At 34.7% G+C, this 25,613-nt stretch overlaps 1 protein-coding gene across 2 annotated transcripts; it reads left to right on the top strand.

The window, feature by feature from the left end:
* The first annotated feature begins 63 nt into the window (after positions 1–63).
* Positions 64–18,578, top strand: AP5M1 (adaptor related protein complex 5 subunit mu 1). Of its 2 annotated transcripts, XM_047079588.1 has the most exons (8): positions 67–439; positions 4,769–5,414; positions 8,892–9,119; positions 11,141–11,280; positions 12,022–12,107; positions 12,478–12,596; positions 15,464–15,560; positions 18,388–18,578. In XM_047079588.1, exons 1-8 carry the CDS (start codon positions 366–368, stop codon positions 18,468–18,470), a joined length of 1,473 nt encoding a protein of 490 aa, XP_046935544.1. In that variant the 5' UTR covers positions 67–365; the 3' UTR covers positions 18,471–18,578. The 2 variants fall into 2 exon arrangements, with proteins under 2 accessions (XP_046935545.1, XP_046935544.1); XM_047079589.1 differs by lacking the exons at positions 15,464–15,560; positions 18,388–18,578 and adding an exon at positions 12,983–15,456 and having other exon boundaries at positions 64–439.
* The last annotated feature ends 7,035 nt before the right edge of the window (positions 18,579–25,613 follow it).

Raw genomic sequence — 25,613 nt, 5'->3', positions numbered from 1 at the left:
GGCAGCCGGCGAACCGCAGAGAGGCTCGTCGCCTGGGCGAGTGAGGAACTGTGATCCTTGCGGGCCACCGTCCCGGAAGTGGACGGTAGAGGAAGAAAGCAGTGGGTTGGTGGGGAGGAATGTTTCTCGAGATTCTAGGTGAGGAGTCACAGAACTTCTGTGGCGTGTGTTGACAGGACGGACTCAGAGGTTTTTGTCACTTGACCAGAAGGAGCCAGCGTCTCTGCAGAGCCCGACCTGTTTGTGGTGAGGCAGAAGGTGGCTCAGGTTGAGTGAGCCCCGGGTCTTCTGGTAGAAGTCCATCTGAGAAAGCCAGTCCTTTTTCCGTAGAGACCTTAGGGATCAGCTGATGCTTTAGTGGCTTAATGGCCCAGCGGGCAGTGTGGCTCATAAGCCGCGAGCCGGGAACTCCATTTTGTGGCACCGTCAGATTCTCCAGGTAAATGCAGGTCTGAATTCTCAGAGGTGTTGGATCGGAGGAATGGATGATGTATTGTAGTTTGGGGATGTGTCTTTGGTCCGCCACCTTGGGCAATTTACTTAACTTCCGTTTCATCTGTTAAATGAAGATCTTTTTTTTTTTTTTTAATTTTTTTTTTCAACGGTTTTTATTTATTTTTTTGGGACAGAGAGAGACAGAGCATGAACGGGGGAGGGGCAGAGAGAGAGGGAGACACAGAATCGGAAACAGGCTCCAGGCTCCGAGCCATCAGCCCAGAGCCCGACGCGGGGCTCGAACTCACGGACCGCGAGATCGTGACCTGGCTGAAGTCGGACGCTTAACCGACTGCGCCACCCAGGCGCCCCTAAATGAAGATCTTAATACTACTACTTAATAGTGTTGTGAGAATTAAATGAGTTGATGCTTGGCACACATTAAGCGTTATGTGTTCTACAATATTGTTATTACTTTATCTTAAAATAATTCCACCTGCTTAGGATTGAGATGGTCATCACCAAAGGAAAGAAAGGCAACTTACTGAGCACTAAACAGGTTTCACATTTTTCTTTGGTTGATAAAGATCATTCAAGGACATTTTAACTCATTCTTCCGGAAAATCTTTGCTGATCATTAAAAGACTGTTATTTTAGAAATTTTTAGAAATTTTCAGATGGATTGTTGAAGAAAATTGAAAAAGTACAAAAAATTGAACCTTATTCACTTTTTCTTAGATGGTGTGAGCTGATCTGGCCCCACTTTTAGCATTTGCCACATTTTATCAAAAGAGCTCTGTGATGAGAATTATACAATAACTCATTGTAAGATATAGGTGGCAATTCTGTGACCTATGACCTTTTGTTCTCAGTGGCTATGGACGTTTCTTTCTTGCCAACATTGTTACTCTTCCCTGGGGAAAGCTCTGTAGGGAGGTAGCATAGCCCTGAATTGCAGATAAAGATGAGTGTGATTTTAAATGAAAGTGGTTGGCAACGTGGATATGAAAAATTCCCTCCTGGCAACCTAAACATTTGTTTTGTTCCTGAGGGCATCAGAGTTATAGTTTACCATTTCCCCCTAATATACCTGGCTTACTTTGTTGTTGCTGTACCTCGAGCAAGGAGTTTTAATAGTATTCATTGGTATGGTTAATCAGCCTCACTGGTTTATCCAAGAACTTACATATTACCTTGAGTATCCTTATTTCTGCCACTCTCCTCCTCCTCACAGGTAACTCTCATATGTTTGTTGCTACCCTTTTATTTCTGTGTTTGTCTATGCATTTTTCAAATTGCACAATTAACTGTGCTATAGACTTCATTTCCTTTTTCTACATTTGCCAGACTTCTCAGCACTATTTTAAAGAAACGTCCATGTTACTTTATGTTCATGCAGAGCAGCTCTGCCCAATAGAATTTTCTGCAGTAATGGACATGGGAAATGTTCTAAATCTGTGCTTTTTAATATTGTAGTCACTAGCCACATGTAGCTATTGTGCTTTTGAAATGTGGCTATTGTAACTGAGGAACTCAATCTCGTTTAATTTTAATTTAAGTTTAAATAGTCACACGTGGCTAGTGGCTCCTGTTTTGGACAGTGCAGATTTAGCCCATTGCTCTGTTGTACCCTGTGGTCTACATCCTCCATATTTTACCTGTATCCTTCCCTTAATGATGATACCCTGGGTTGCTTCCAACTCAGCCATCCAGAATAGTGATGCAGTAGATAGCCTCAAGAGGTCCATAGGACGTATCTTTGCTGATTTTGACTAAATATTGCCAAATAATTAGCTCCTCGGAATACTTTAACAGTCAACACTCTTCTCATCAGCAGTGAGCAAAGGTTCCTATATCTCCATTCCATCCCAACATTTATTCCAGTTTTTGCCAATATTGGTGTAAAGGATATCTTATTTTCATTTGCATTTCACTGTGTAGCAATGATTGTTAGCCCTTTGGATTTCCTCTTCTGTGGATTGCTTGTACATATCCTTTGTCCATTTTATCTTTGAGAGTTGCTGTTTGTTTTCCTGTTAATTTGCATGAGTTCATTGTGTATTCTTGACATTAGGCCTATGTCATTTGTAGCTACATAGATATTTTCTCTCATTTTGTCGTTTTCAACTTTATCCCTTGGTTAAATAGAAACCACTAATTTTATTACTATCACAGTAGTACTTTGGGGATTTTGTAGAAGTTTTTCTCTACCCTATTTCACAAGCTATATTCTTAAATTATCTTCTCTTAACTTTATCATTTTGCTTGTCATGTTTAGATCTTTAATCCATCTTCAGGTGTGGTGTTAATAGAGGAATCCCCTTATACTTTTCTCTATTGTGTGGGCCAGTTTTCCTGCATATGTTTAGTATATTTTTTCAGTATATATATTTTTCATTGATTTCTGGGATTATTGATAGTTGATATGTCTCCCATATAAATATTGGTTTGTTTCAGTTCTATTACTTTATTTGCCTATTCTTGCACCAGTACCATACTGTATTTATATCTGTGGCTTTGTAGCTTATCTTAATATCTCACAGAGATGAGATTTTTTTTTAATGCTTATAAAAATAAATTCCTTAAAGAAGTCATGGTTGTTTTCAGAAGATTTTTCTCACTGTACTTAGGAATTTCAGAAGAAAAATTCAGATATGTTTGGGTGGGCTTTTCAACATCACTGTGGAGGCAGTAAGTTTTATTATTTTCAATTTTCTCATTCCTTGGAACTAATGTAAGGGCTAAACATAAATGCTCCAGCATATTACCCATATATATGCCAAAGGATAATGGCTATCATTTAAGATTTTTAAAAGCAGATGACCTTTCCTGTATGTGGTTACTTTTTCCCAAAACAAAACTTGGTCTAAATTCTGATTTAGAAGTTTACTGTCCAGATACACAGTAATAGCATCAGCTTAAGTATGGCTTAGGTTGTTATTGTACTCTATGATTATAGGGCCAAGGTCTGAGTCCTATTTTAGAAAAGGTATAGAATAAATCTGAAATGATAGGTTGAGTTATCCAACAAAAATATTTATTGAGCACATATCAAGGCATTATATACACTCCCAGATTAACTTCTTATCTGTACATTCAATATTGAGATTCTTACACTTAAGAAGGATTTTAATTATCCTCTAGATAACCAGAGGATAAGACACTGGGCTAGAGTTTAGTTCAAAATTCTCAACCTTTCTCATCCAGAGACTCAGAGAAAGAAAGGGCATTCTTTCTAAGCCATTACTGGAGAGCTAATTCTTTTCCTTTCTCAATCAAAAAAGTGCATCAGAATATAAGTGAGTGAGGTTCATTAATATATAAATAAGTTTGGATACATTCTTATTTTTCTTCTTAAAAATTATTAGTAAACATCAATAACTTATTAGTGGTATTCGTGCAAAAAAAATATTTTGGCTAAGTTTGTTCTTGATCCTTGGTGAGAATTGCTTATATATTCTTTAGCTGCCCCTTTATTTTACAAATAAGAAAATAGATTTAGGAAAGTGGGTGATTTACACAGAAGTTAATAGCCAATAAATGACTTTATTCTGGACATTAGAGTGGAGGGAAAAAGAGTAGGAAAAGTACATTTTCTTTTAAGCTGTAACATATCATTCTGCAAATGAACAAAAGCATCTTCTAGTCTTTTTCCCGCCAAAAGGATAAATTAGTAACTTACTATTAAGTCTAGGACATGCAAACCATAAAAGATTATTCAGTTTTTATTATTTTTATTATCTCATAATATCTTTCAGGGCCATAGAGATAAGCAGTTTTATTACTAAAATGTTCTTATGTTTTAAGGAGTTGGCAAGAAGACTCAGGGTATTTTGTTATTCATTGTTAGTTGAGTAGAATAGAACATTCCTTTTACATTTGTATCATCTCAACTAGTGAATCCAAAGTTGTGGAGGGTTAAATTGAACCTGCTAAGATGGAATCAGAAAAAAAGTCCTTATAGATGCCTAAAATGCATCCAAGTATGCGTACCTGGCTGACCAAGTAGGAATCTGAGTGGCCAAGAGACTAGAATTTTGAATTAGAACTGTGTGCTATGCCTATTTAAAAAATTAAATTGAACTATGTTCAGTAATAAATGACTTTATAATTTGAGATAATATGGGAACAGTTACATAACTGTTACACAAAAGTTGTTACAGTAGAAATTTAACATGGAATATATTTTTTTGGTTATGGTTTTTGTGGATATGTGTATGTATTTGTTATCGTGTGTTTTGTTATTACGGTTAGCCTTGTGTTTTAGGGTTTTTTTTCTATTTTTATTTTCCTTGGAAGAACCATTCATAATATTTTTGTTTCCACAATAAAGACGGTATCCAACTGTTGAAAAACGAGCCAAAGTCTTCAATGGAGCAAGTTATGTGCCTATTCCTGAAGATGGTCCCTTTCTTAAAGCACTACTCTTTGAACTTAGATTATTGGATGATGATGAGGACTTCATAGAGAGTCGTGATAGCTGTTCACACATCAATAAAACATCTGTCTATGGGCTCCTCATAGGAGGTGGAGAACTCTGGCCAGTTGTTGCTTTTCTGAAGAATAACATGATATATGCTTGTGTTCCACTAGTTGAACAAACTTTATCCCCTCATCCACCGTTAATTAGCATTAGTGGAATTTCACAAGGCTTTGAACTTCTTTTTGGAGTACAGGATTTTCTTTCCTTGAGTCAAAAAAATGACACTGAGCTAAATACAAAATTGAACCAATTACCTGATTTGCTTCTACAAGCTTGTCCATTTGGAACTTTGTTGGATGCCAATTTACAGAATTCATTGGATAGTATTAATTTTGCTTCTGTGACTCATTCACAAAAACAGCCAGCCTGGAAAGTTGGAACATACAAAGGAAAACCACAAGTTTCTATTTCTATCACCGAAAAGGTAAAATCCATGCAATACGATAAACAGGATATAGCAGATACATGGCAGGTCGTTGGAACTGTCACTTGCAAGGTAAGATTTTCTCTCATACTTGTTTTATCTTACCATTTAACACGTACGGAGAAAAGTAAAATTTTCTGACTTTATTTTACATTGTTATATGACATTCTTGATTTTTCTCATAAACAGCAGTCATTAAATATTAGATTTGTGTGAAATTTTGTAACATTACCTTTTTGCATTCCTTATGAATTGTTTTAGTTATATATTGCTGCATATTGATTTGCCTCATTATCCCCCAAATAAACATTTATTATCCTCATAGTGTTCTATGGGTTAAGACTTCAGGAACAGCTTAGATGGGAACTTCTAGCATGAAGTCCATCATGAGATCACAGTCAAGATTGCAGCTAGAGCTATAGTCATCTGAAGGTTTGATTGGGGCTGGAAAATCTACTTGCAAGGTGGCTAACTCACATGGCTAGCAAATTGTTGGTGGGAGGGTTCTGTTCCTTTCCATGTGGACTTCTCAGTAGGCTATTTAAAAATCTCCTCACAACTTGGTAACTAGCTTCCTATAGATCAAATGAGAGATCAGATGAGGGAGACAGAGAAAGAGAAAGAAGGTGCAGGTAGAAGCTATCCTTTTTATTACCTAAGCTGAGGTCAGATGCCATTACTTCCACCACTTTGTTCATTAGGAAAAGGTTGCTAAGTCCAGTCCACATTCAAGGCAACTAGAATTAAGCTCCATCTTTTGAAGAGTAATGTCAAAGAATTTGTGAAAATATTTTAAAACCATCATACCTATTTTCCATTTCCTCTAAAAAGGATGAAATTGACAAATCTCTGACTTAATATCTAAAACCATTTTGAAGGGCTCTTGTATTATTTAAACAAGTTGGTAGGTTAATGTAGGGTTCTCTGGTTTAAGGTTAGAAAATAGGAAATGACAATAGAAATAATACTATTATCACTTTGGGATCCCTGAGTGGCTCAGTCCAGTTAAGTGTCTCAACTGTTGATTCTGGCTCAGGTCATGATCTCACAGTTGTGATATCAAGCCCCATATTGGGTACCACTGGGCGTGGAGTCTGGTTAAGGTTCTCTCTCTCCCTCTCCCTCTGCCCCTGCACTGCTTGTGCTTGCTTGTGCACTGTCTCAAAAAAAAAAAAAAAAAAATCAGGTAAGTTCTAGGTCCCTTCTGTGTTTTATAATTCCTGGTTAAAAGTTCAAATTTATATATGCCAGGTTTGTTTAAAAGATAGTATTCAGGTTTCATCTAGAATTTCCTCATTTAATAGTAAAAGACTGATGATCTGATATTTTAAATGACTAGGTGGCAGATAATCCATTGGTGGTTTTCGTAGTGGTTGCAATTTTCCGATCCCTTTAAGAATATTAGACTGTTAGGGGGTGCCTGGGTGGCTCAGTCAGTTAAGCATCAGACTTCAACTCAGGTCATGATCTCACTACCTGTGAGTTCAAGCCCTGCAACGGACTCTGTGCTGACAGCTCAGAGCCTGGAGTCTGCTTCAGATTCTGTCTCCATCTCTCTCTGCCCCTCCCCTGCTTGTGCTCTGTCTCTCTCTCTCAAAAATAAACATTTAAAAAATTTTTAAAAAAAAGAATATTAGATTGTTAGGATATTAGACTAATTTAATAAGCACAAACTGAATATTTAAACATTGTAATAGTATTTGCTATTAATATTTGCTCATTTTATTATCTCCATAAATATCAAAAAAACCTTTTTTTTTTTTTTTTTGGTTCCTGCTAGTTCACATATAGAGAGTGAAGTAGCAGATGGTTTAAAAGTCAAAACACTAAAATATTTAAGTTTGTGGTAAGATTATTAGGCATTTTTTTTTCCAAATGTGATAGACATTATTGTAACTGTTACCAAAAGACCTTTATGAGGTACTAATTATATGTGGTACTGTTCATAATGCCTACCTGCTCTCTAAGTGCTTACATTGTATAGCAGATGTATTCTTGAATTCACACATATGTCAAGCAGTAGATAAAAGCATAAAAAAGTGAAGCATGTCATATTAGAATGGAAAACAAAGGTGGGGTCCACAACTAGAAAAAGATACCTAATCAGTAAGCATTTTTTGAGTGTCTCTTATACATAACAATGTGCTAGGCACTAGAAATACAAAGAAAGATATAACAATTTTTGCTTTCAAAGAACTTAAAGCTTCAAGAGGGAAACAGGGCACAAATACCTATGGGGGTGGGCAGTTATTGCATGATGCAGACTATGTATATGATAGTAGAACTAGCTGCTTGCATTTGAAGCTGAGCATTATACCTGCTGGGTTCTACTGACTCTTAAAATACTTGTTCATATCTAGCCAAACAAAATATATCAATAAGCCTTTATGGCCCAATTGGCTAGTTTTAATTGGGGGCTTTAATAGAGGGAAATGTCAAGTTAGAGTTGAGATAGAAAGGAAGAACCTGATTACCATGAACATACAGGTAAGGTGTATCATTCTGGTTGGGTCAGAAAAAGAGCCATTAGGGGTACCTAGGTGGCTCATTCAATTAAGCATCCAACTCTTGATTTCAGCGTAGGTCGTGATCTCACAGTCCTGAGATCAAGCCCTACATCATGCTCCACGTTGAGCGTGGAGCTTGCTTAAGATTCTCTCCCTCTCCTTCTGTACCTCCCCTGCTTGCACTCCCTCACATGTACTCACACACTCTCTCTCTCAAAAAAAAAAAAAATTACAAGTTTTAGGGGAGTAAAGGTATTTAATATAGGATTTAGGGCTTACTGAAAATAATAGTTAATTTAAAACATCATGAAAGTGTGAAAAATGATTTTGAATTCTGTGAAGCTCATACCAGATGGAAGAGGAGTTGAGAGAATAAAAGTTTCTGATATTCTGGCTGCAGCCTTCCAGAAATAGTCACTGATGACTGTGGTCTGGAAAAGTTAGAATTTGCAGGAGATGCCACCATGTTAACGGCCTTGAAGAAATTCATGGAAAGGACTGCAAAGTGCTACATCTGGCCGGCACAGCCTTAAAGCAGGAGCTCAGGGAGAGGTCTGTGAAGCTGTCATATCTGGCTTCCATAACCTTCCCAAAACACTGGCTTCCCAGCTTCAGGGTAGAAAATGATTAAAGAGGTAGATTGGGAGCCAAACAATGAAAGACTTAAAAGTAATGCAAAACTGAGGGAGAACTATTGAAACACCTTGAGCATGGATACAATATATTTAAAGTTCTGTTTTGTTAAGAGGGTGGATTTTGTTAAGAGGGTGTTTTGTTAGGAGGGTGGATTGATTAGAGGAAAGCAAATCTAGGGACTTAAAATAGCTTTTTAAGGGTTTACAGGCCTTTAGGAAGTCTCTCCTAGTCTCTGGCTTGGAATCTGAGTATGATAGAACGACTAACCAGAACACAGAAAGCAAGAGCAATACCTTGAAAAGTGAGTTAAGCTGTGAGAAATGACTTAGATAAACTCAGAAAAGCCTCACCCAGAAGACGTATGCTTCTAAGATCTTGATAATATCTGTTTCTGTTTTCATTGCAGTGTGACTTAGAAGGAATCATGCCAAATGTTACCATCAGCTTGAGTCTCCCCACCAATGGGTCTCCACTTCAGGATATTCTAGTTCATCCTTGTGTGACTTCTCTTGACTCTGCCATTCTGACTTCTAGTAGCATTGATGCAATGGATGATTCTGCATTTAGCGGACCTTACAAATTTCCACTCACACCTCCCTTAGAGTCATTTAACTTATGCTACTATACTTCCCAGGTAAGCAATCTTGGCAAAGTTGAGACTTTGCCAGTCTTCATGTTTATGAATCATTGTAAACAAATCATTCATACTTTTGGCCCACGTGAGAACTTTTGGTTATTTATTTACCAGATAATAATTGAATGAAGATGAAGATTCAGTTCTTTGAATAGGATGCCTCTTTTCTCTGGTGTCTGTTACAGCACTGAATTGTTTTCAAAGTCATGGGAGTTATTTTTTTTTTAATGCTTCCTAATAAGGATTCCATGAACATAAGGTAGATCCTACTATGATGTAGTCATGGTTTGAATCATGAACATAAAATACCTGTAATCTCAGGCAACTGTCGTTACAAATACATAATACTATTTTTAAAGGTTGCTTATTGAATAACTGCTGTGTCAGACACTGTCCTAGGCGTGTTACATGTGTTTTCTCTAGTACTTTTAAAACCTTTAACGTAGGTATTACTAGCCCCATTTTACAGATGAAGAGAGTCTCAGAGAAGTTAAATGACATGCCCAGGGTCATATAACTGGTAAATAACAGAGCTTAGATTTGAACCCACACTTTCCACACTCTAAAACCTAACCTTCTTTTTACTATACCATTTGTCTCTTGTCCTAATTGTGAGTCAGTAGATTAAAAAAACCTACTCTGGGAATGCAAGCTGGTGCAGCCACTCTGGAAAACAGTATGGAGGTTCCTCAAAAAACTAAAAATAGAACTACCCTACAACTACCCTACCTACAACAAGCAATTGCACTACTAGGCATTTATCCACAGGAAACAGGTGTGCTGTTTCGAAGGGACACATGCACCCCAATGTTTATAGCAGCACTATCAATAATAGCCAAAGTATGGAAAGAGCCCAAATGTCCATCGATGGATGAATGGATAAAGAAGATATGGTATATATAGACAATGGAGTATTACTCGGCAATCAGAAAGAATGAAATCTTGCCATTTGCAACTACATGGATGGAACTGGAGGGTATTACGCTAAGTGAAATTAGTCAGAGAAAGACAAAAATCATATGACTTCACTCATATGAGGACTTTATGAGACAAAACAGATGAACATAAGGGAAGGGAAACGATATAAAAACAGGGAGTGGGACAAAACAGAAGAGACTCATAAATATGGGGAACAAACTGAGGGCCACTGGAGGAGGTGTAGGAGGGGGGATGGGCTAAACGGGTAAGGGGCACTAAGGAATCTACTCCTGAAATCATTGTTGCACTATATGCTAACTAATTTGGATATAAATTTAAAAAAATAAAAAATAAATTTAAAAAAAGAAGGTAGAGGCAACCAAAAAAAAAAAAATACCCTACTCAAGCTAGCTTACATAAAAGGAATTTATTTTGATAATGCAAGAAGCAACCTTGTCATTCAAGGATAAAAAGCATACCTAGCCTGTACTAGGAATAGAACCAGAAAATGAAAATTAAAGTCACTCCGTACCAAGGTCTACACTGTCTGTCTCATCTCTGCTTCTCAGTTTCCTCTTCCAACTTGATTTCTCCGCTTCCACATGACCTATAGCTCTAAGTTATACTACATAAATAGAGTCTACTTATTACTTTAAATATACTAGAAGAATGATTGGCTCACTCCAGCCTACAGATAAGTTTCTCCTCCAATTGGTTATTGGTAATCAACTGAGTAAGCTACTGCTGAGCTAAAGGGTGGGTAAGTCCTGCTGTCATAGGACAGCAGGAGCTGTGAGGAGGCATCAGTGAGCAATATGTCTAGTGCATGTCTTATGTTGCAGGTCATAGAGAACCTGGAGGAGGGGAAGCTGGATGAGTAAGAGGAAAAACGATGTATTGCATACCTTGTAAGGCACCTTTCTCATCACTGGAAATAGGAAAAATTCCTACCTTTAGAACAAATATGGCTCCATCATCTATTATCAAAACAGTTTGGAGTAATCTGTATATAATAACTACTGCAAGGCCTTTTTCTCAATGATTGGTATTTTAGATCCATTAACCTAGGAATTGTACAAAAATTTATTTATGTTTGTTTCCAGGTCCCTGTTCCACCGATTTTGGGTTTTTATCAAATGAAAGAGGAAGAAATACAAGTAAAAATAACAGTTAATTTAAAACTTCATGAAAGCGTGAAAAATAATTTTGAGTTCTGTGAAGCTCATATACCTTTTTATAATAGGTAGGAATAAAACGTGATGCCATGATTTCTGCCTTTCTTAGTACATTCCCACTGCCCTACAATAAATTATTTGTCTTTGTTTTTTACCTTATTTTTAAGATCTAAAAATTTTATTTTATTCAAATGAATCCTGATTCTGAATCAAAACTTAGCCATATAAATAATCTCTTTAAGAGACTTGTTTAAGACATCGTTTAAGAGATTAACCTAGTTTAATCTCTAAACTTGCTAGTAAATATAAATTTAAAAGCAGTGTAGCTTCTTTAGGGATTATTTCACTCCTGGCTTTATTTCTAGCAATTTCTCTGTGCTGTACGTACAAGTCAACCCAACTATCAGCTACCTGGTGAATTAAGCCAATCATATCATAAGATTACATTGTCATCAGTTCTGTTTTTATTTGTTCTACAGTATAGTTCTTTTCACAGGATGCCAAAATCATAGTTTTAATGCTATGTCAATCTATATAACTGTATTAATACATGCTATATGATTTTATAGTTGTTTTTAGAATTAATAATGAAATGCATATCATCACCAAAAATGTTTATTGTGTTTCTGGTGTTTTTTGAGGTATAATATTCATTACTTGTTCTACTTTATTCTGCAAACTTGAATACAGATCTGCTTTGTATGTTATACTTATAATAAATAACACTAGCAAGATTTGACTTAGATCTCTTAAAAATTTTCTATTTATGATCACTTGTTCTTTCAGTTGTGTCCTTTTCTTTTTTAAAGGGGTCCAATCACACATGTGGAATACAAAGTGAGTTTTGGCCAGCTTGAAGTATTTCGAGAGAAAAGCTCATTGGTCTGGATTATTGGTAAGCTTCTATTTATTAACTTTTTTTCATTCATTTGTTGTAGAATAAAATAGTTAAAATTGTTAAATAGTTAAAATAGTTGATTGGTAGGGGCACCTGGGTGGCTCAGTGATTAGTTAAGTATCTGACTTCAGCCCAGGTCATGATCTCACAGTTTGTGAGTTCGAGCCCCACATCGAGCTCTGTGCTGACAGTTTAGAGCCTGGATGGAGCCTGTTTCAAATTCTGTGTCTCCCTCACTCTTAGCCCCTCCCCTGCTCACACTCTGTCTCTCTCTCCTTCAAAAATAAATAAACATTAAACCAATTTTCTAAATAAAAATAAATAAATAATAAAATAAAATAGTCAGTTGGTGCATTTGTGTTCTTAGGACAGAAGTTCCCCAAATCAATGGAAATTAATCTTTCTGGAACTGTAACTTTTGGAGCCAAGAGTCATGAGAAGCAGTCATTTGATGAGATTTGCATTGGAGGTACAGCATATTTAAAGGTAAATACATTTATATGGCTCACCACATTAGAAAACTTTCATTTCTTTTTAAATTTTAAATACATCTAATTGATTTTTAACATTTTCTAGCCATTTTTTGTTGGAGAAACTTCTTGTCTGCGCTAAGTCCTTTTTAAGATTTTTTTGTGCAATTTCTATTTAGTATTAGTCACTTTCTGTTTCACTTAATATGTAACAAATTTTAAGGTGAAACACTTAACTATAACTTTAACACATCAAATAAACCAAGTTCTATCTACCCAGCTCTTAATTATCACATTCAACATTTGTATACAAAAAATATAAGATGTAGCCCTTGACCTCTGGGATTTTCCACCAATACATGTCAATAATTGATCAATGCTAACTGCTTTTGGTATTTGAAGGAAACAGTGAGCACTTCTGACCAAAGTGGTCAAGGAAAGTTTTGCAGTAGAGATGGAGTTTAAGTAAAACTCTGAGGCCCAGATAAACATGAAAATGAAGCTTTGAAGATTGATGAACATTTATATAGGTAAATAAATGACTTAATCAAAGGAATGAATGGTAACAAAGCATGCTTAGGGGCCGTGCTAGAAACAGTAGTAACACATAAGGTTGGATAAGTGATTTAGGTCTAGATTATAGCTTTGGAGTGTTTGCATTCTAACTTTTATTCTTTTGTTAGAAAATGTTATACGTTTTTTGAATATGGGAGTGGTTGTTCTTTCAGAAAACAATACTTTAAGAAGATCAATCTGGAATGGATGTGAAACGGAGGTAGAAAAAAAATAATGAAACTTGAGAGAGAGGAACTATTTTTTAGCTATATTAGTATTCCTGATGAAAGGTAGTAAGTTAATGATGCTGAAGGTCACAGAAAGAGAGACTGCTGGACAAGCTGTGATAAAGGTAAAGTATTCGTCACTAATTAAATATAGAAACAAGAAATGGTTTTAAGCCCAAGATTAAAAAAAGAAAAATGTGGCTTAAATCACACTTGAAACTCCCAAGAGGGCAGAGACCATGTGAGTGTCATACATTCATTGTTTTATCACCAACATCTAGTTCATTCTCTACCACATAAATATTTGATGAAGGATGAATATATTTAGAAGAAAGTACTAATACGGAGAAAGTTGGGAGAGAGTGGGTTTCATATCATGTATGTTGCTGGTAATAGCAACATAATCTCAGTATAAGTGTCCAATAGGCAGCTAAAAACCTGAAGCTTGAGTCTTACGAGAGAGCTCAACAGTTTATAATGGCTTAGGTGTTATCTGTGCGGAAAAAATAGTTGAGGCAGTGGAAATGAATAAGAACAGAAAAAGAGAAAATAAGAGAATGATTTAGAAGAACCAGTGAGAAGAATTGAAGGGGTGATCAGAAAAGTAAGGAAAATCTAAATAGAATGGTAAATCAAAGAATAGAGATTGAAACCTATATATAAAGATAATTAGAGGAAATGGTAATGAAGTCTGAAGTACACTAGTGATATTTGTTTCTTCCATCTTGACTTCAGCTATGCCCACAAGCTTTATTTCAGAGATTATTATAAAAATTCCTATTTCCAGATAGTTTTCAGAAAAAATGTGGGATGTCACTACATTGTAGGTCTTGCAAACATAGGGATTCTGACTTTTGTAATTTATTTTCATCCCCTACTCAGTTATAATCTTTCATCCCCTACTCAGTTATACGTATAAACATAATACATATTCGTGTTTACTGAATAGATTTATTTTTATAATATCTAGTTATGTGGAAATCAATCTTGGCATAACTTCCAGCATCCAGAATTATACCAAACAAACAAGTAAAAGCCCTTTACTGTTAGAGTTTGAGATGCAATAGGAAAAAAATTGCTTCGAAGACTTGAAAATTTACATTCTATGTATGTGGATCCGTTAGTTTGGCAATCAAAAGGAGAAACTTAGGAAGTGGGAGAAAATTGCAGGGATGGGAGCTAGAAGAAAAAAAAAACATAGAAAAGATATCAGGATATTACAAAATTGGGAGCTTTGAGCAGCAAATATGAGAACCACAGCAAAAGGAGACTGGTGCTCCCTCCATAAGACAGATACCTTTCATAGTTCATCTGAATATCATTGTGACTCAGGCACCCCACCACTATGCCTTCAGAGAAGGTGCTAACAGCCCTTTCTACAATATAATAATTGGCATTTATACCGGTGATGCCACATTATCATTTAACTCCAGAAATATGGATTACATTCTAGAAAGGTTTTATAGGTGAGAGACAGGATGATTTCTAAGCTTAATTCTATAAAAATTAAATTTCAGTTTTCTGGAAAATTAAGCAGAACATCTCATTCCCTCCAAACACCAGATAAACTGTTTCAGTTTTAGTAATTGCATTGTTGGGTTTTGCTAGAAAAGTGTATACATACATTTCTGCCTGTAAAAGGATTATGATCTGAAATATATCACAGCAAGATAGCCTTAGAGCTAGAGAGGACATACAGGGCACCAGACACCCTAGGGGAAGAAGCACCAGCTTTTGTTGTCATTTGGGTCTGAGTTCAAATGCCAGCTCTGCTCCTTACATTCTGGGATGCTAATCTTTCTCATCTCTGAACCTCATTGCCTCATTTATAAAATAAGGATGCTTTGCAGTATAGATTAGTGTCCATATTAGTGAAGCATCTGGTGTGTATTAAGCACTTCATAATGACAACTGCACAAAGAAATGGTCTTAATGCAAAGGGGGAAAAAGTGTATATGTTTATGCATGCATGTGCGTACACACATTTTTATTTTGAGAACTGTGTGAAGTAAATTCCTAAAATTGTGTCAAGGGAAAAAATGTAGCCATCACTTTTACCAAATAATCATCTCAATTTGGTATATTTCTCTTCTTTTTCTAGCTTCATTTTAGGATCTTAGATTATACACTCACTGGTTGTTATGCGGATCAGCATTCAGTTCAAGTTTTTGCATCAGGAAAACCAAAAATAAGTACACGTAAGTTGTAGAGATTCAGATTAACTTGAGGGAATAAAATGGTGCTATGCAATTACTACCTAAGATAAAATCTAACAGAAATAGATTAGAGAATAATGCCATTTGTAAAAATTTTGACCTGATCCTATCCTGTGTAATAGTGTGTGTACTTTTTTTTTTTTAATTTTTTTTAATGTTTATTTATTTTTGAGAGAGAGAGAGACAGAGACAGAGACAGAGACAGAACATGAAAAGGGGAGGGGCAGATAGAGAGGGAGACACAGAATCCAAAGCAGGCTCCAGGCTCTGAGCTGTCAGCACAGAGCCCGATGCGGGGCTGGAACTCACAAACCAGGAGATCAGGACCTGAGCCGAAGTCGGACATTTAACTGACTGAGCCACCCAGGCGCCCCAGCAGCGTGTGTACTTTACATTGCAGTCTGCCTTCTCTTGTTGATACAATGGTCTGGACGAGCAAGGACTGGCATAGAGGCAAGCTTTAGTATAAAGTTGGATTTGTTTTGCTGTGGTTATTCTCTTTGATTCAGAAGTTGTCCCCAGGGGCTTTGGTGTTGGACAGACAAAGGTTTGAGTCTGGTTCAGACAATTTATTACCAGTGTAACTTTGGGCAAGTTAGTAAACTTCTCAAAGCTTTAGTTTCCTCATCCATACAATGGAAATAATAGTACTGTTTACCTCAGGATTGTTATGAGATTTTGATAAAATTATATTGACCAAGTACTTAGCATGATGCTCATAGCCTGTAGTATGGATTCAATAAATGTTAGATATGATTATTACTTAAATTTTTAAATATTTTTAGCAAATGCTGTAGTCAATGAGCAGTATTTAGCATCCTCTGCATTTTACAAATGGGAGTGCAATAGAAAGTTTCCAGCCTTCAGTGAGTTTGTTGGTTGTAAATAAATATATATACTGTATTTGAAAATACAGGGAGACAAAAAGATGCTTCATTTATAAATGAATCAGAATTATTTGATTCAGATCAAATATTTATAATAGCATAGAACAGAAAAGTAGCTAGAATGAGGTTAAGTTAGTTAAATGTAAGCAGACCTCTTTACCTCATGTATTAAGAAGAATAAAGGTATTAAAATCAGATATATAGTTCTTAAACTAAGGATTGTAGTCCCCAAAATAGGTAGGATAAGACAGGACTTTGTACTTGAAAGTTTCGAAAGAATTACAGAACTTAGAACTATAGAAGTCTAAGCAATTGTGAATGGCAATAATAAATTCTATGTAATGTAACCAGAATAAGTCATATTTTCTTTATCTCCCTAGGATTTCTCTGTTCTCTCATTCATCATTCTTTTGGTTGTATTTTAAAGAAATGCATAAACATGAAAGAGTCTTCATAATGCATTTTTTTAATGAGGGCAAAATATGAGATATATCAGGTTAGACAAACCAGTGGTTTTGTCTAAATACAAATATTTTGGATTCTATCTATGGGATACTGAATGCAAACATATAAAATTTTAGACTGTGGGACAATATTTTAGGTTGTCTATGTTGTCTCTTTAGGTAATGTCTAAAATATTTTAAGTATCTTATTAACATTAACATACTGTAGTAATTCTCAGGGAACATAATATAGGATGGGACATTTCAGTAATATACCTGCTTCTTAATGTAATTAATTTATATTTTAATATAAATGAATGTTACTATGTTGAATAAAAGATCATTTTAAATGCATAATTATGACCAGTCTTTTATTTCCTTCCACTGTTAGTTTCAGAACATGACTACCACTTTGTGCATCTTCACAGTAAAATCTATTTTTGTAATATATAACTTAGTTCTGAAACTATTAACGACGATAATAATGTTAATTTAAATAATAATAGCTAACAGTTATTGCTCACCTTGTGCTAGGCACAGTTCTAAGTATTCTATGTGTGTTAACTCATTAATCCTCACGGCATCCTATGTAAGAATTATCTCCATTTTACAGATGAGGATGCTAATGGAACGTGGGGGTTAGGGTCACATAGGTAGTAGATGGCAGGACTGGGACTCAAACCAAGCAGGCTGGCTTTGGAGCCGGCCCACTTAACCAATATGCTGTGTTGCCTTTCGATGTTACTAGGTTCTCAGACTGAAAAAGATAAATCAATAACAAGGTAATACATCCTACCTTTATCTTCTTCATTATGAAGAAGGAAGGTTGAAAAGGCAGAATTAGATATTTAGTGATATGTGTCATAACTAGAATTTACATGGATCTAGCTCCAAGTGAGCATTATTATCTCAAACTTACATATCAGAAAACTTGAGTTCAGAGAGGTTGTCATTTGTTCAAAGCTATAAAGGTATTAAAACAAAAAGCTTAAATTTGATCAGAACTTTAAGAAACCATCGAAGCAACTTTTTAAGACTATTACTAGAAAGTTGGATATTTATTTCTATCTCTGAAACTTTGAATGGGAAAAGAATAGTAAGATCAGAGTTAGGACCATGGTAAAGAGGTTACTGAAGGGAAACCAATAAAAAATTTTTAGTTTTTTTGTAGTTGACATAATGGTCCATAAGAAACAATTTAGGGAAACCATGAGAAAATTGATAGAAGTAATATGAGTAAGGGATATTGGCATAAATTTGGCATAAGCTCAAAGATGGATTTATACATTTAATAAGCCCCTATTTTTAAAGTTGTAAAAATTATAATGCCTTGATAAAGTGAAATTAAAATGAATATTTCAGAGTGTTGCCTTTCTTGAAATAATTGTGTCCCACAGTTCTAAAATATCATGACTTTGCTGTCTCATTGAATTTTTGTTAAGATAATACAGTCTTACCATTTATTTCCTTTTTCTATAGACCGGAAACTAATTTCTTCTGACTATTACATCTGGAATTCTAAGGCTCCTGCTCCAGTAACATATGGATCATTATTACTGTAATTATCTCATATTTAAATAGGATTTATGTAATGGTAACATAGTTCAAATCATTTGTCTTTTATTTTTAATGTGTATGCATATAAACTATGAATGAAAAAAATCATTGAGTGATTTAATTATAAAAATGTTATTGTTTAATGTTTTTAGATTGACAGTGTTTGAAAGAACATTTTAAAGGCTAATGTCTCCTATTTTGTTACCCTTTGATTTTATTCAAATAAGATTCAGAGCATAAAACAGTCATGATTCACTTTAGGCTTATTTTAGACTAGTCCTGGTCACTCTACCATACATGCTCTTTCCTGTCCCTGTGGCAGACATGGCCAATCAGTCACAGGCTTCTTTCTCCACTGAGCCTTCCTGGATACGGGCTCAGTCTCCTCATTGCAAAGGTGCAGGCAGCCATTCCCAATGGATTGTAGATGATGTGCAAGATAAAAAACTCTTTAACCTTTCAAACCTGAGTAGTAAGCTCCTAGTACAATGTGTTGTTACAGAATACCAGATACCACATCAGAAACCACTGTCAGTCTCTTGGAAAAAAAACAAAAACAAAAAACAAAAAAACAGTCAATGAAAACAAAGTAATGTTGTTTAATTAGTAACCTGTTCTTAATCAGAACTATCTTATTGACTAATAAAGAATCTGCATAATTCTATATAAGGTGTTTGTTTATCTGTTCTAGAGTTACTTTACTTTTCAGGTGAACTTATTAATCTGCCACAACAACATTTTGCTCAGGATGTCAGTAAGCATACTAAGAGGAGTGGGATACCTTCAAAAAATGAGCATAGTGTTTTTGTGATCACTTAATGCGTGCAAATTTTTAAAAATAAGTTTAGGAATAATACTGTTTTTCATGTTTATTATATGAAAGTTCTTAATGAATTCAGGTAAAAATTCAAAAGCTGTTCTGTGAGTAGAGAGTATTAGTCTTATTTCAATCTCATGTGGCATATTTTGTCACTCCTGCTTTCTTATTAGCATTCTCTTGATTTCTTTAGGAACCACCTGTACTCTTTATTCTCTACCTGTCTTTACAATTATATGTCTCATTCTATTTTCAAAGCAGTTCATTGTCAAGTTGGACTTTAAGTGACCATTCAAGAAAACATGAAATCTCAAGATCCTTAAAACTTAATCCATGTCAAGTTTCTTTTTACAGAATAGCATTAGAAGCATTATAAAAAATATGCATTACAGATTAATATTCAATTAAATTATCTCTTGGTTTCTATTTCTTAATAAGTCTCCTAAGGAAGAGCTTAAAGAAAGCTTCTAACTCCTTGAAAGAGAGCTATGATAGTTTGAAGGGATATTGCAAATAAATTTAGGATTTAAAATATGATTTTTTTAATTAGGGTCAATCTCATTATAAATTCTCATTTTCTCAAGGCATTATCATGGCAGAATGCTCCATGTTCAAAATTATCCCAAGTAACAAAGAAAATAGAATAACTGCCTGACCAGGACTTTAACTTATTATTCTAGCTTAATCATAGATAATCAGTAGTAAAAACTTTTCTTTTGAAAGAAGGAAAAAACCATTTTCCTTAAGTTATTTGATCTCTCTTAAACTCAAGGGAAGCTTAACATTTAACTTATGTTAATATTAATGGAGCCATTTGGACATCTTGATTATTGTATAAATGTTGGGTAGAGTACACTAAGATAGGCAAGAGGCATTTATCTAGTAAGTACACAGATATTCAGTATAATAATCCCCTAGGGAAAACTTTCCTTACAAGCCATCAGAAAAACCAGTGAATCTTTGGTTTGACATTTCTAGAAGCCTGAGGAAAATGTAGGGAGTCCTGGAAAAGTATAGGGCGAAGGGGAACCTGATGCCATCTGTTGCCATTCCATTCTAACATAATGCTACAGAACTAAAACCAACTCATGTTTTCATCCTGTTGAGATCAGCTGGGCACACTGTGATGCTTTTGATTTTGTCTAGAAACCTGTCACTTCAGGATAATTTCTGAAGACAAAGTCTGTTTCCCGTTTGGTAGGTGACCTGTTTAATGTTTTCCCTGTGTCTGGGAACTCCTTAGTGTAATTAGCGACCTTTGAACTCCACAACTAATCCTGAGCTATTTTGTATTCCTTACTCATCTTTAAGGCTGGACCTTTCTTTTCTTCAGAGTCCGCTGCCACAATTAAAGAAGAAACAGCTGCATTTCAAAGGGATTCCGATTCCAGAAGCTTAATCGTGATTGACATGTTCTTATTCTAAGCTATAAGACACTCTAAGAGTCCTTTCTTGGGTTAAAACTTCAATCATTTTCTAAAAAATTATCTCACTATGGATTTTATTCATTTTCTTTGATAACTATTCTTTGCATTTTTTAACTTGAAAGATGCTTTGCGTTTGTGGTGAATATGAGCATCTACTTCCAGTTAAAGATTTGGATGGTGTCAGACATACTCTAGACGCAAAATTGCTAAATTCCCTTTTAGTGCCAAAATATGATTATGAAATCTGATGTCTGTCGTAAGGGTAATTATTCTTCAGTAGACCCCAAAGGTACAAAAAGTGTTAAATTTCTGAAAACGGACTCAAAAAAATAGTTCATGATTTTCATAAAACCCTTCTTCATTTTTTGCTAAACAATATTTTTAAAACTTTGTAAAGTCAGCAGTACTCTTAGGGTATAAGTTAATACCTTTACACTGGTGGGCACTTTTTACTTTTCTTTTTTAGATAATCAGTGTGAACGTCAGGTTTGAAGTAAATGGCCTTCTCAGGAATTCTTAAGAGAATTATTTATATAAAAAGGCTTTTTTGATTAAAGAATAGTCTGTCTCATAAACTAATTTTTTCACACCAACTCCGTGTTTCTCAGTTAAAATTATTGTCATTTTTACACATTGTGTGATTTAAGATCTTTTGAAGCACAATTTTATATACAGTAACAACTAATATTTTCTTTCATGTTGTATTATAGTATTTCAGGCTGCTTTATAGATACTCATACACCCCTGTACCACCCCTGAGAGGTAGGTAGGTCGAGTTATCATCCAGAGCCTCTGTGGGGACTGCTGCCATAGCAGAACGGTCGTTTCTAAGACAAAGGTCAGAAAAGGGATGTTAATAAACAGTCCTCAGGTTTAAGGGACTTTTTTAGGATTACATCTTAAATTCCAACAAATCAGATTTAGGAGTTACTGAAAGTGAAATTGATCCATCCCTCATCCAAACTTTGCAATACTTTCCTGTTCTGACATCATTTAGATAGTTAGCTGTATTATCAGATTAGAAACCATTGTACCCAGCTGCTGAAAGGAAAAGGAGGCAAAAAGCTAAACATGGGATGAATTCTGAACCTTTTAACCTGGCTGAAGTACGTTGGTCCCTGTTATGCAAATACCTTCAATCCTCTGCTAAGTTCAGTGGAAATAATTTTCTTGAATGACAGGTTTATTCAGCAAGGATTCAGTTGGTGATTAATCCCCCTTTGATCTAGGGTATTTCACTTAACTACCAGTTACCTCGTTCTGACAAAGTGCAACTGAGATTAGGGAGATCACTAGAACACTACCAGGGTGTGCGTTTATTCTCTCTAACCTTTTAAAGCAAGGGCCAAGAATGCAATTTATTTTCAGTATTTGAAGATGTAAAGTCCTGTCTGCTAAGTTAGAAAGTCAATTGAATACCAAATGAAGTTTATTTCTTACGTAATAGAACAAACATTTCTTTTTGCTTTGACTAACAATGATTTTAGGCAACATAGGCTTTGAAGAAAGAAGAAACAAAGACTATATTCTAAGTATATCTTCTAGTTTTATTTCATGTACTAGAGTGTATACTTATTGGCCCTGCGATAAACCCAAAATCAAAGCAATGGCTACAACTTAGGCTGAGAAAATGCTTCTATTTTTATTAAACTGCATGGTTTCTCCTTGCCCTCCCCCCCATTAAAAAAAATGTCATGCTATGTGGTAAAGAAATCCAGTGGGGGAAACATGTAATACACAATTATTCATCTTAAGACTTAGGGTTTCAAAGCTTTATTTGTTAACTTTGTTCTTTCTTGAGGAAAAAAGGCTTGTTACATTGCCATCATAAGATAATCATGTTCTTTTTCAGAATGATGTTTTTTTCTATGAAGAAAGGTAAATGGTGCCATTATAAAAACAATTCAGATTATTTTAAATTATTAAAATAACTGCCTTCCACTGTATTGCTCACTATTTTTTCTGCCTTTTTCTCATTTAATTGAGTACCTCTTCTTCCATAACTTTAAGCTTTAAAATATTTTATGTAATTTTGCACAATATTTTAAGAATAAAATATTAAGATGTGTTTTATGCTAGGTTTCTCAAGAAGTTCACTTAAAACTATTATCAACCTCAATGTCAGTATTTATCATCCGAGATACCAAATTTGGAGATTTATTTTCAAGTATATTTCAAGTAGGTTTCAAGACTGACTCTTAAAAAAAGAAACAATGGTGTGTAACAAAATTGTTTTTTAGTATTAAATTATTATTAATTTTATTATTACTGACAAGGCATTTTTTAAATGCTTAATAATTGTTCATTATTCTAGTAGCAGTTTGCAATGTAAGTTGCATATATACATAACTTTCTTACACGTTTTTTGGCTCAAACATTTTGTGATCCAGTTTCTAAACTGAAACAATGTCTTATGCATATCTAATTCATGTTGGTGCTGAATCAGTGTCTCTAGTTTCAATTTAGTAACCAATCTGTTTTGAAATATCTTTTGATACCAAGTTACTTAACCAGAGGAAAATTGAAAAGCAGAAAAAGACTTAAGATGGAAGGGCAGGATCCCCTGGCTATGTTGCTAAGAAACTAGTATTTTTAATAATTACTACTCTATGCAGTCAATATTTAGTTAATAAAATGTAATGTATTTTGAAATATGCTGTCAGAGAAAGACTATATCAAACGTGTATACATATGTATGTGTGTATTTGTATAATGTATGTGTTAGTATGTGTGACTTGGTGGGTTTCCCTATGAAATATTTGTGTATCGTGTCAAAGGAAGAATATTGAAGTCAAGTATCTTCTCTCTAAACATATTTATTAATAGTGATGGAGAGGTTCGTTAAAATGAAAATTGCCAAAGAACTCATGCAATTACTCTAGAAGATGGTTACAGCTCTTAGGAACTGAAGCCTTTTCAACTAGTTTCTAATTTTTTTCATCAGCTATTTTATGGAGATGATCATATTGTCTATGTGTAGCCTGGAGAAGTCAATGCCTTTTCTGTATGATCAGTTTACTCTGAGGTCCAGATTGACTTCTCTAGGCCCTGACTAATCTGTGTAATTGTTGGCAGTGTGGTGCTAATGTAAGATGCACAGCATTTATGGATTGTCAGGTACCCTGGGATGGAAACCACCTGCTAAATTGTTTTTTCCAGTAAGACATGTGGAAATTTATATGTCTTAATAATCCACTAAACGTTTGAGGTCAAATTGTTATGTTTCCTTTATGTGTCTTCTTTTTAAATGACAGTTTCTGTAAAAACAATATTGCTTAGTTAACATACTAATAATAGAAATGAAAAATAAAAAAAATATTATCTCTCTTAAAATTTTTACTTTTTCTTTCAAAGGACTTGAGTGCCCTCTGCAGGCTATAAAGAGATAATTAATGACTATATTTAAAGCCTGTGATTTTTTTCCCTTTTAGAAGCATAGCCTGGATTAAGCGCGATCCATTTTATTTATATTGTTAACTCTTTCATTTGCCAGTGATTGAAGAAAGAGTTTGTTTTCTTTGCCAGTAGTGTGAAAAATACTACCATTGAATTTTCCAAATCACTTAGCTGGGACTCTTTAAATGTTGGAACTATACACATTGGAACTAACCATACACATTCCCTCAAAGAAAGGAGATCAGGAAAACATTTAGCGATTTTCAAATTTGTTGGAGATTTGGAGAATAACTTGATTATTTCCCGTTACATTTTAGAATATTATACATTTGATGTAAAGCCTTTTTCAGTATGCACCATGTAAAAATTTTAAATTACATATGAGTTCTATGTATTGATCTTATTGATGGGTGATGATTGTGTTCAAGTTAAAAACCAAGGCTTCTTAGAATTTCTTTAAAGAAAGGATTGAACAGATAATGCTTTGTTGCAGTATTGTATAAGTCTGCTAAATAGAAGGATCATTTCTATTGGAAGAGCAAACGGCGGAGGTTTCATTGAGTCCCTCATTTCAGTGTACCCATACTTTCTCAACAGGTGTAACAGTTCTGTTCTTAAAGATCTAGAAGTTCATTTTGTATATAAACTATAGAACTGAAGTGCCAGTGGCTTTCTGATTCACTTAATGCTACCAGGGAAACTAAATATGATGAGAGCAGGAATGACTGGATCAAATTAATAGAAATAGATCTTTTTGCAAGCAACATAATGCTCCTGATCATCAACCTTGAAAAGTAAATTAGAACAAGCAAATTACTGTTGAAAAATTCTTTCAGCACTCTGCTGTTGCTACTCAGCTAGTCATGGCTTAGCCAGAGGCAAGGGAAAAATGCACTCAGTTTTGTATTAACAAAGGAAACATTATTAAAGGGAATGTTTACATTGTGTTTATTGAAGTGTTCAAAGAATATTTGTTGCATCTTCAACCTGCTATTCTCTAGCCTAGTGCATGAGTCATAATAAAAATGAGCTGTGTGTACATTTTAGAAAAATAACTGACATTTAACTTAGTTTCTGATCTGTATTCAAAATATTTAAGTATCAGACTTTAATACTTTCTTTTTTGAAGATTTTCATCTAAGAAATGTATCCAATAAGAAAAGACTCATTTGCTTGAATATACCTTCCAATTACTTCTAAATGCTTGGTAAAATTTTCTTTCCCAAAACAACAATGCATAAGAAATAATGAGCTAAAAATAAACCAAAAAAAAAGAAAAAAAAGAAAACAGCTGTGAAATTATTGAAGTGAATGTGTAACAATATGTAATATGTGCATTGGAGAAAGAGCATGATAATTGTGAGAGCTTTTGTGAGTTGCAGTTATCTTGAACTACTTCATAAAAACTAAGTTGACAATAGACAAGACAGCAAATGATAACATGTCAATCTAACATTTAAACATTTAAGAAGTAACGGGGCGCCTGGTTTGGCTCAGGTCATGATCTC

Source organism: Lynx rufus, unplaced genomic scaffold (genome assembly GCF_022079265.1).
Source record: "Lynx rufus isolate CCGP_SWC_20201006 ecotype Redwood Valley unplaced genomic scaffold, mLynRuf1.p SCAF_17, whole genome shotgun sequence".
Taxonomy (NCBI): domain Eukaryota; kingdom Metazoa; phylum Chordata; class Mammalia; order Carnivora; family Felidae; genus Lynx; species Lynx rufus.
The sequence above is the reverse complement of the archived record's forward strand: the minus strand, read 5'-3'. Positions and strand labels throughout refer to the sequence as shown.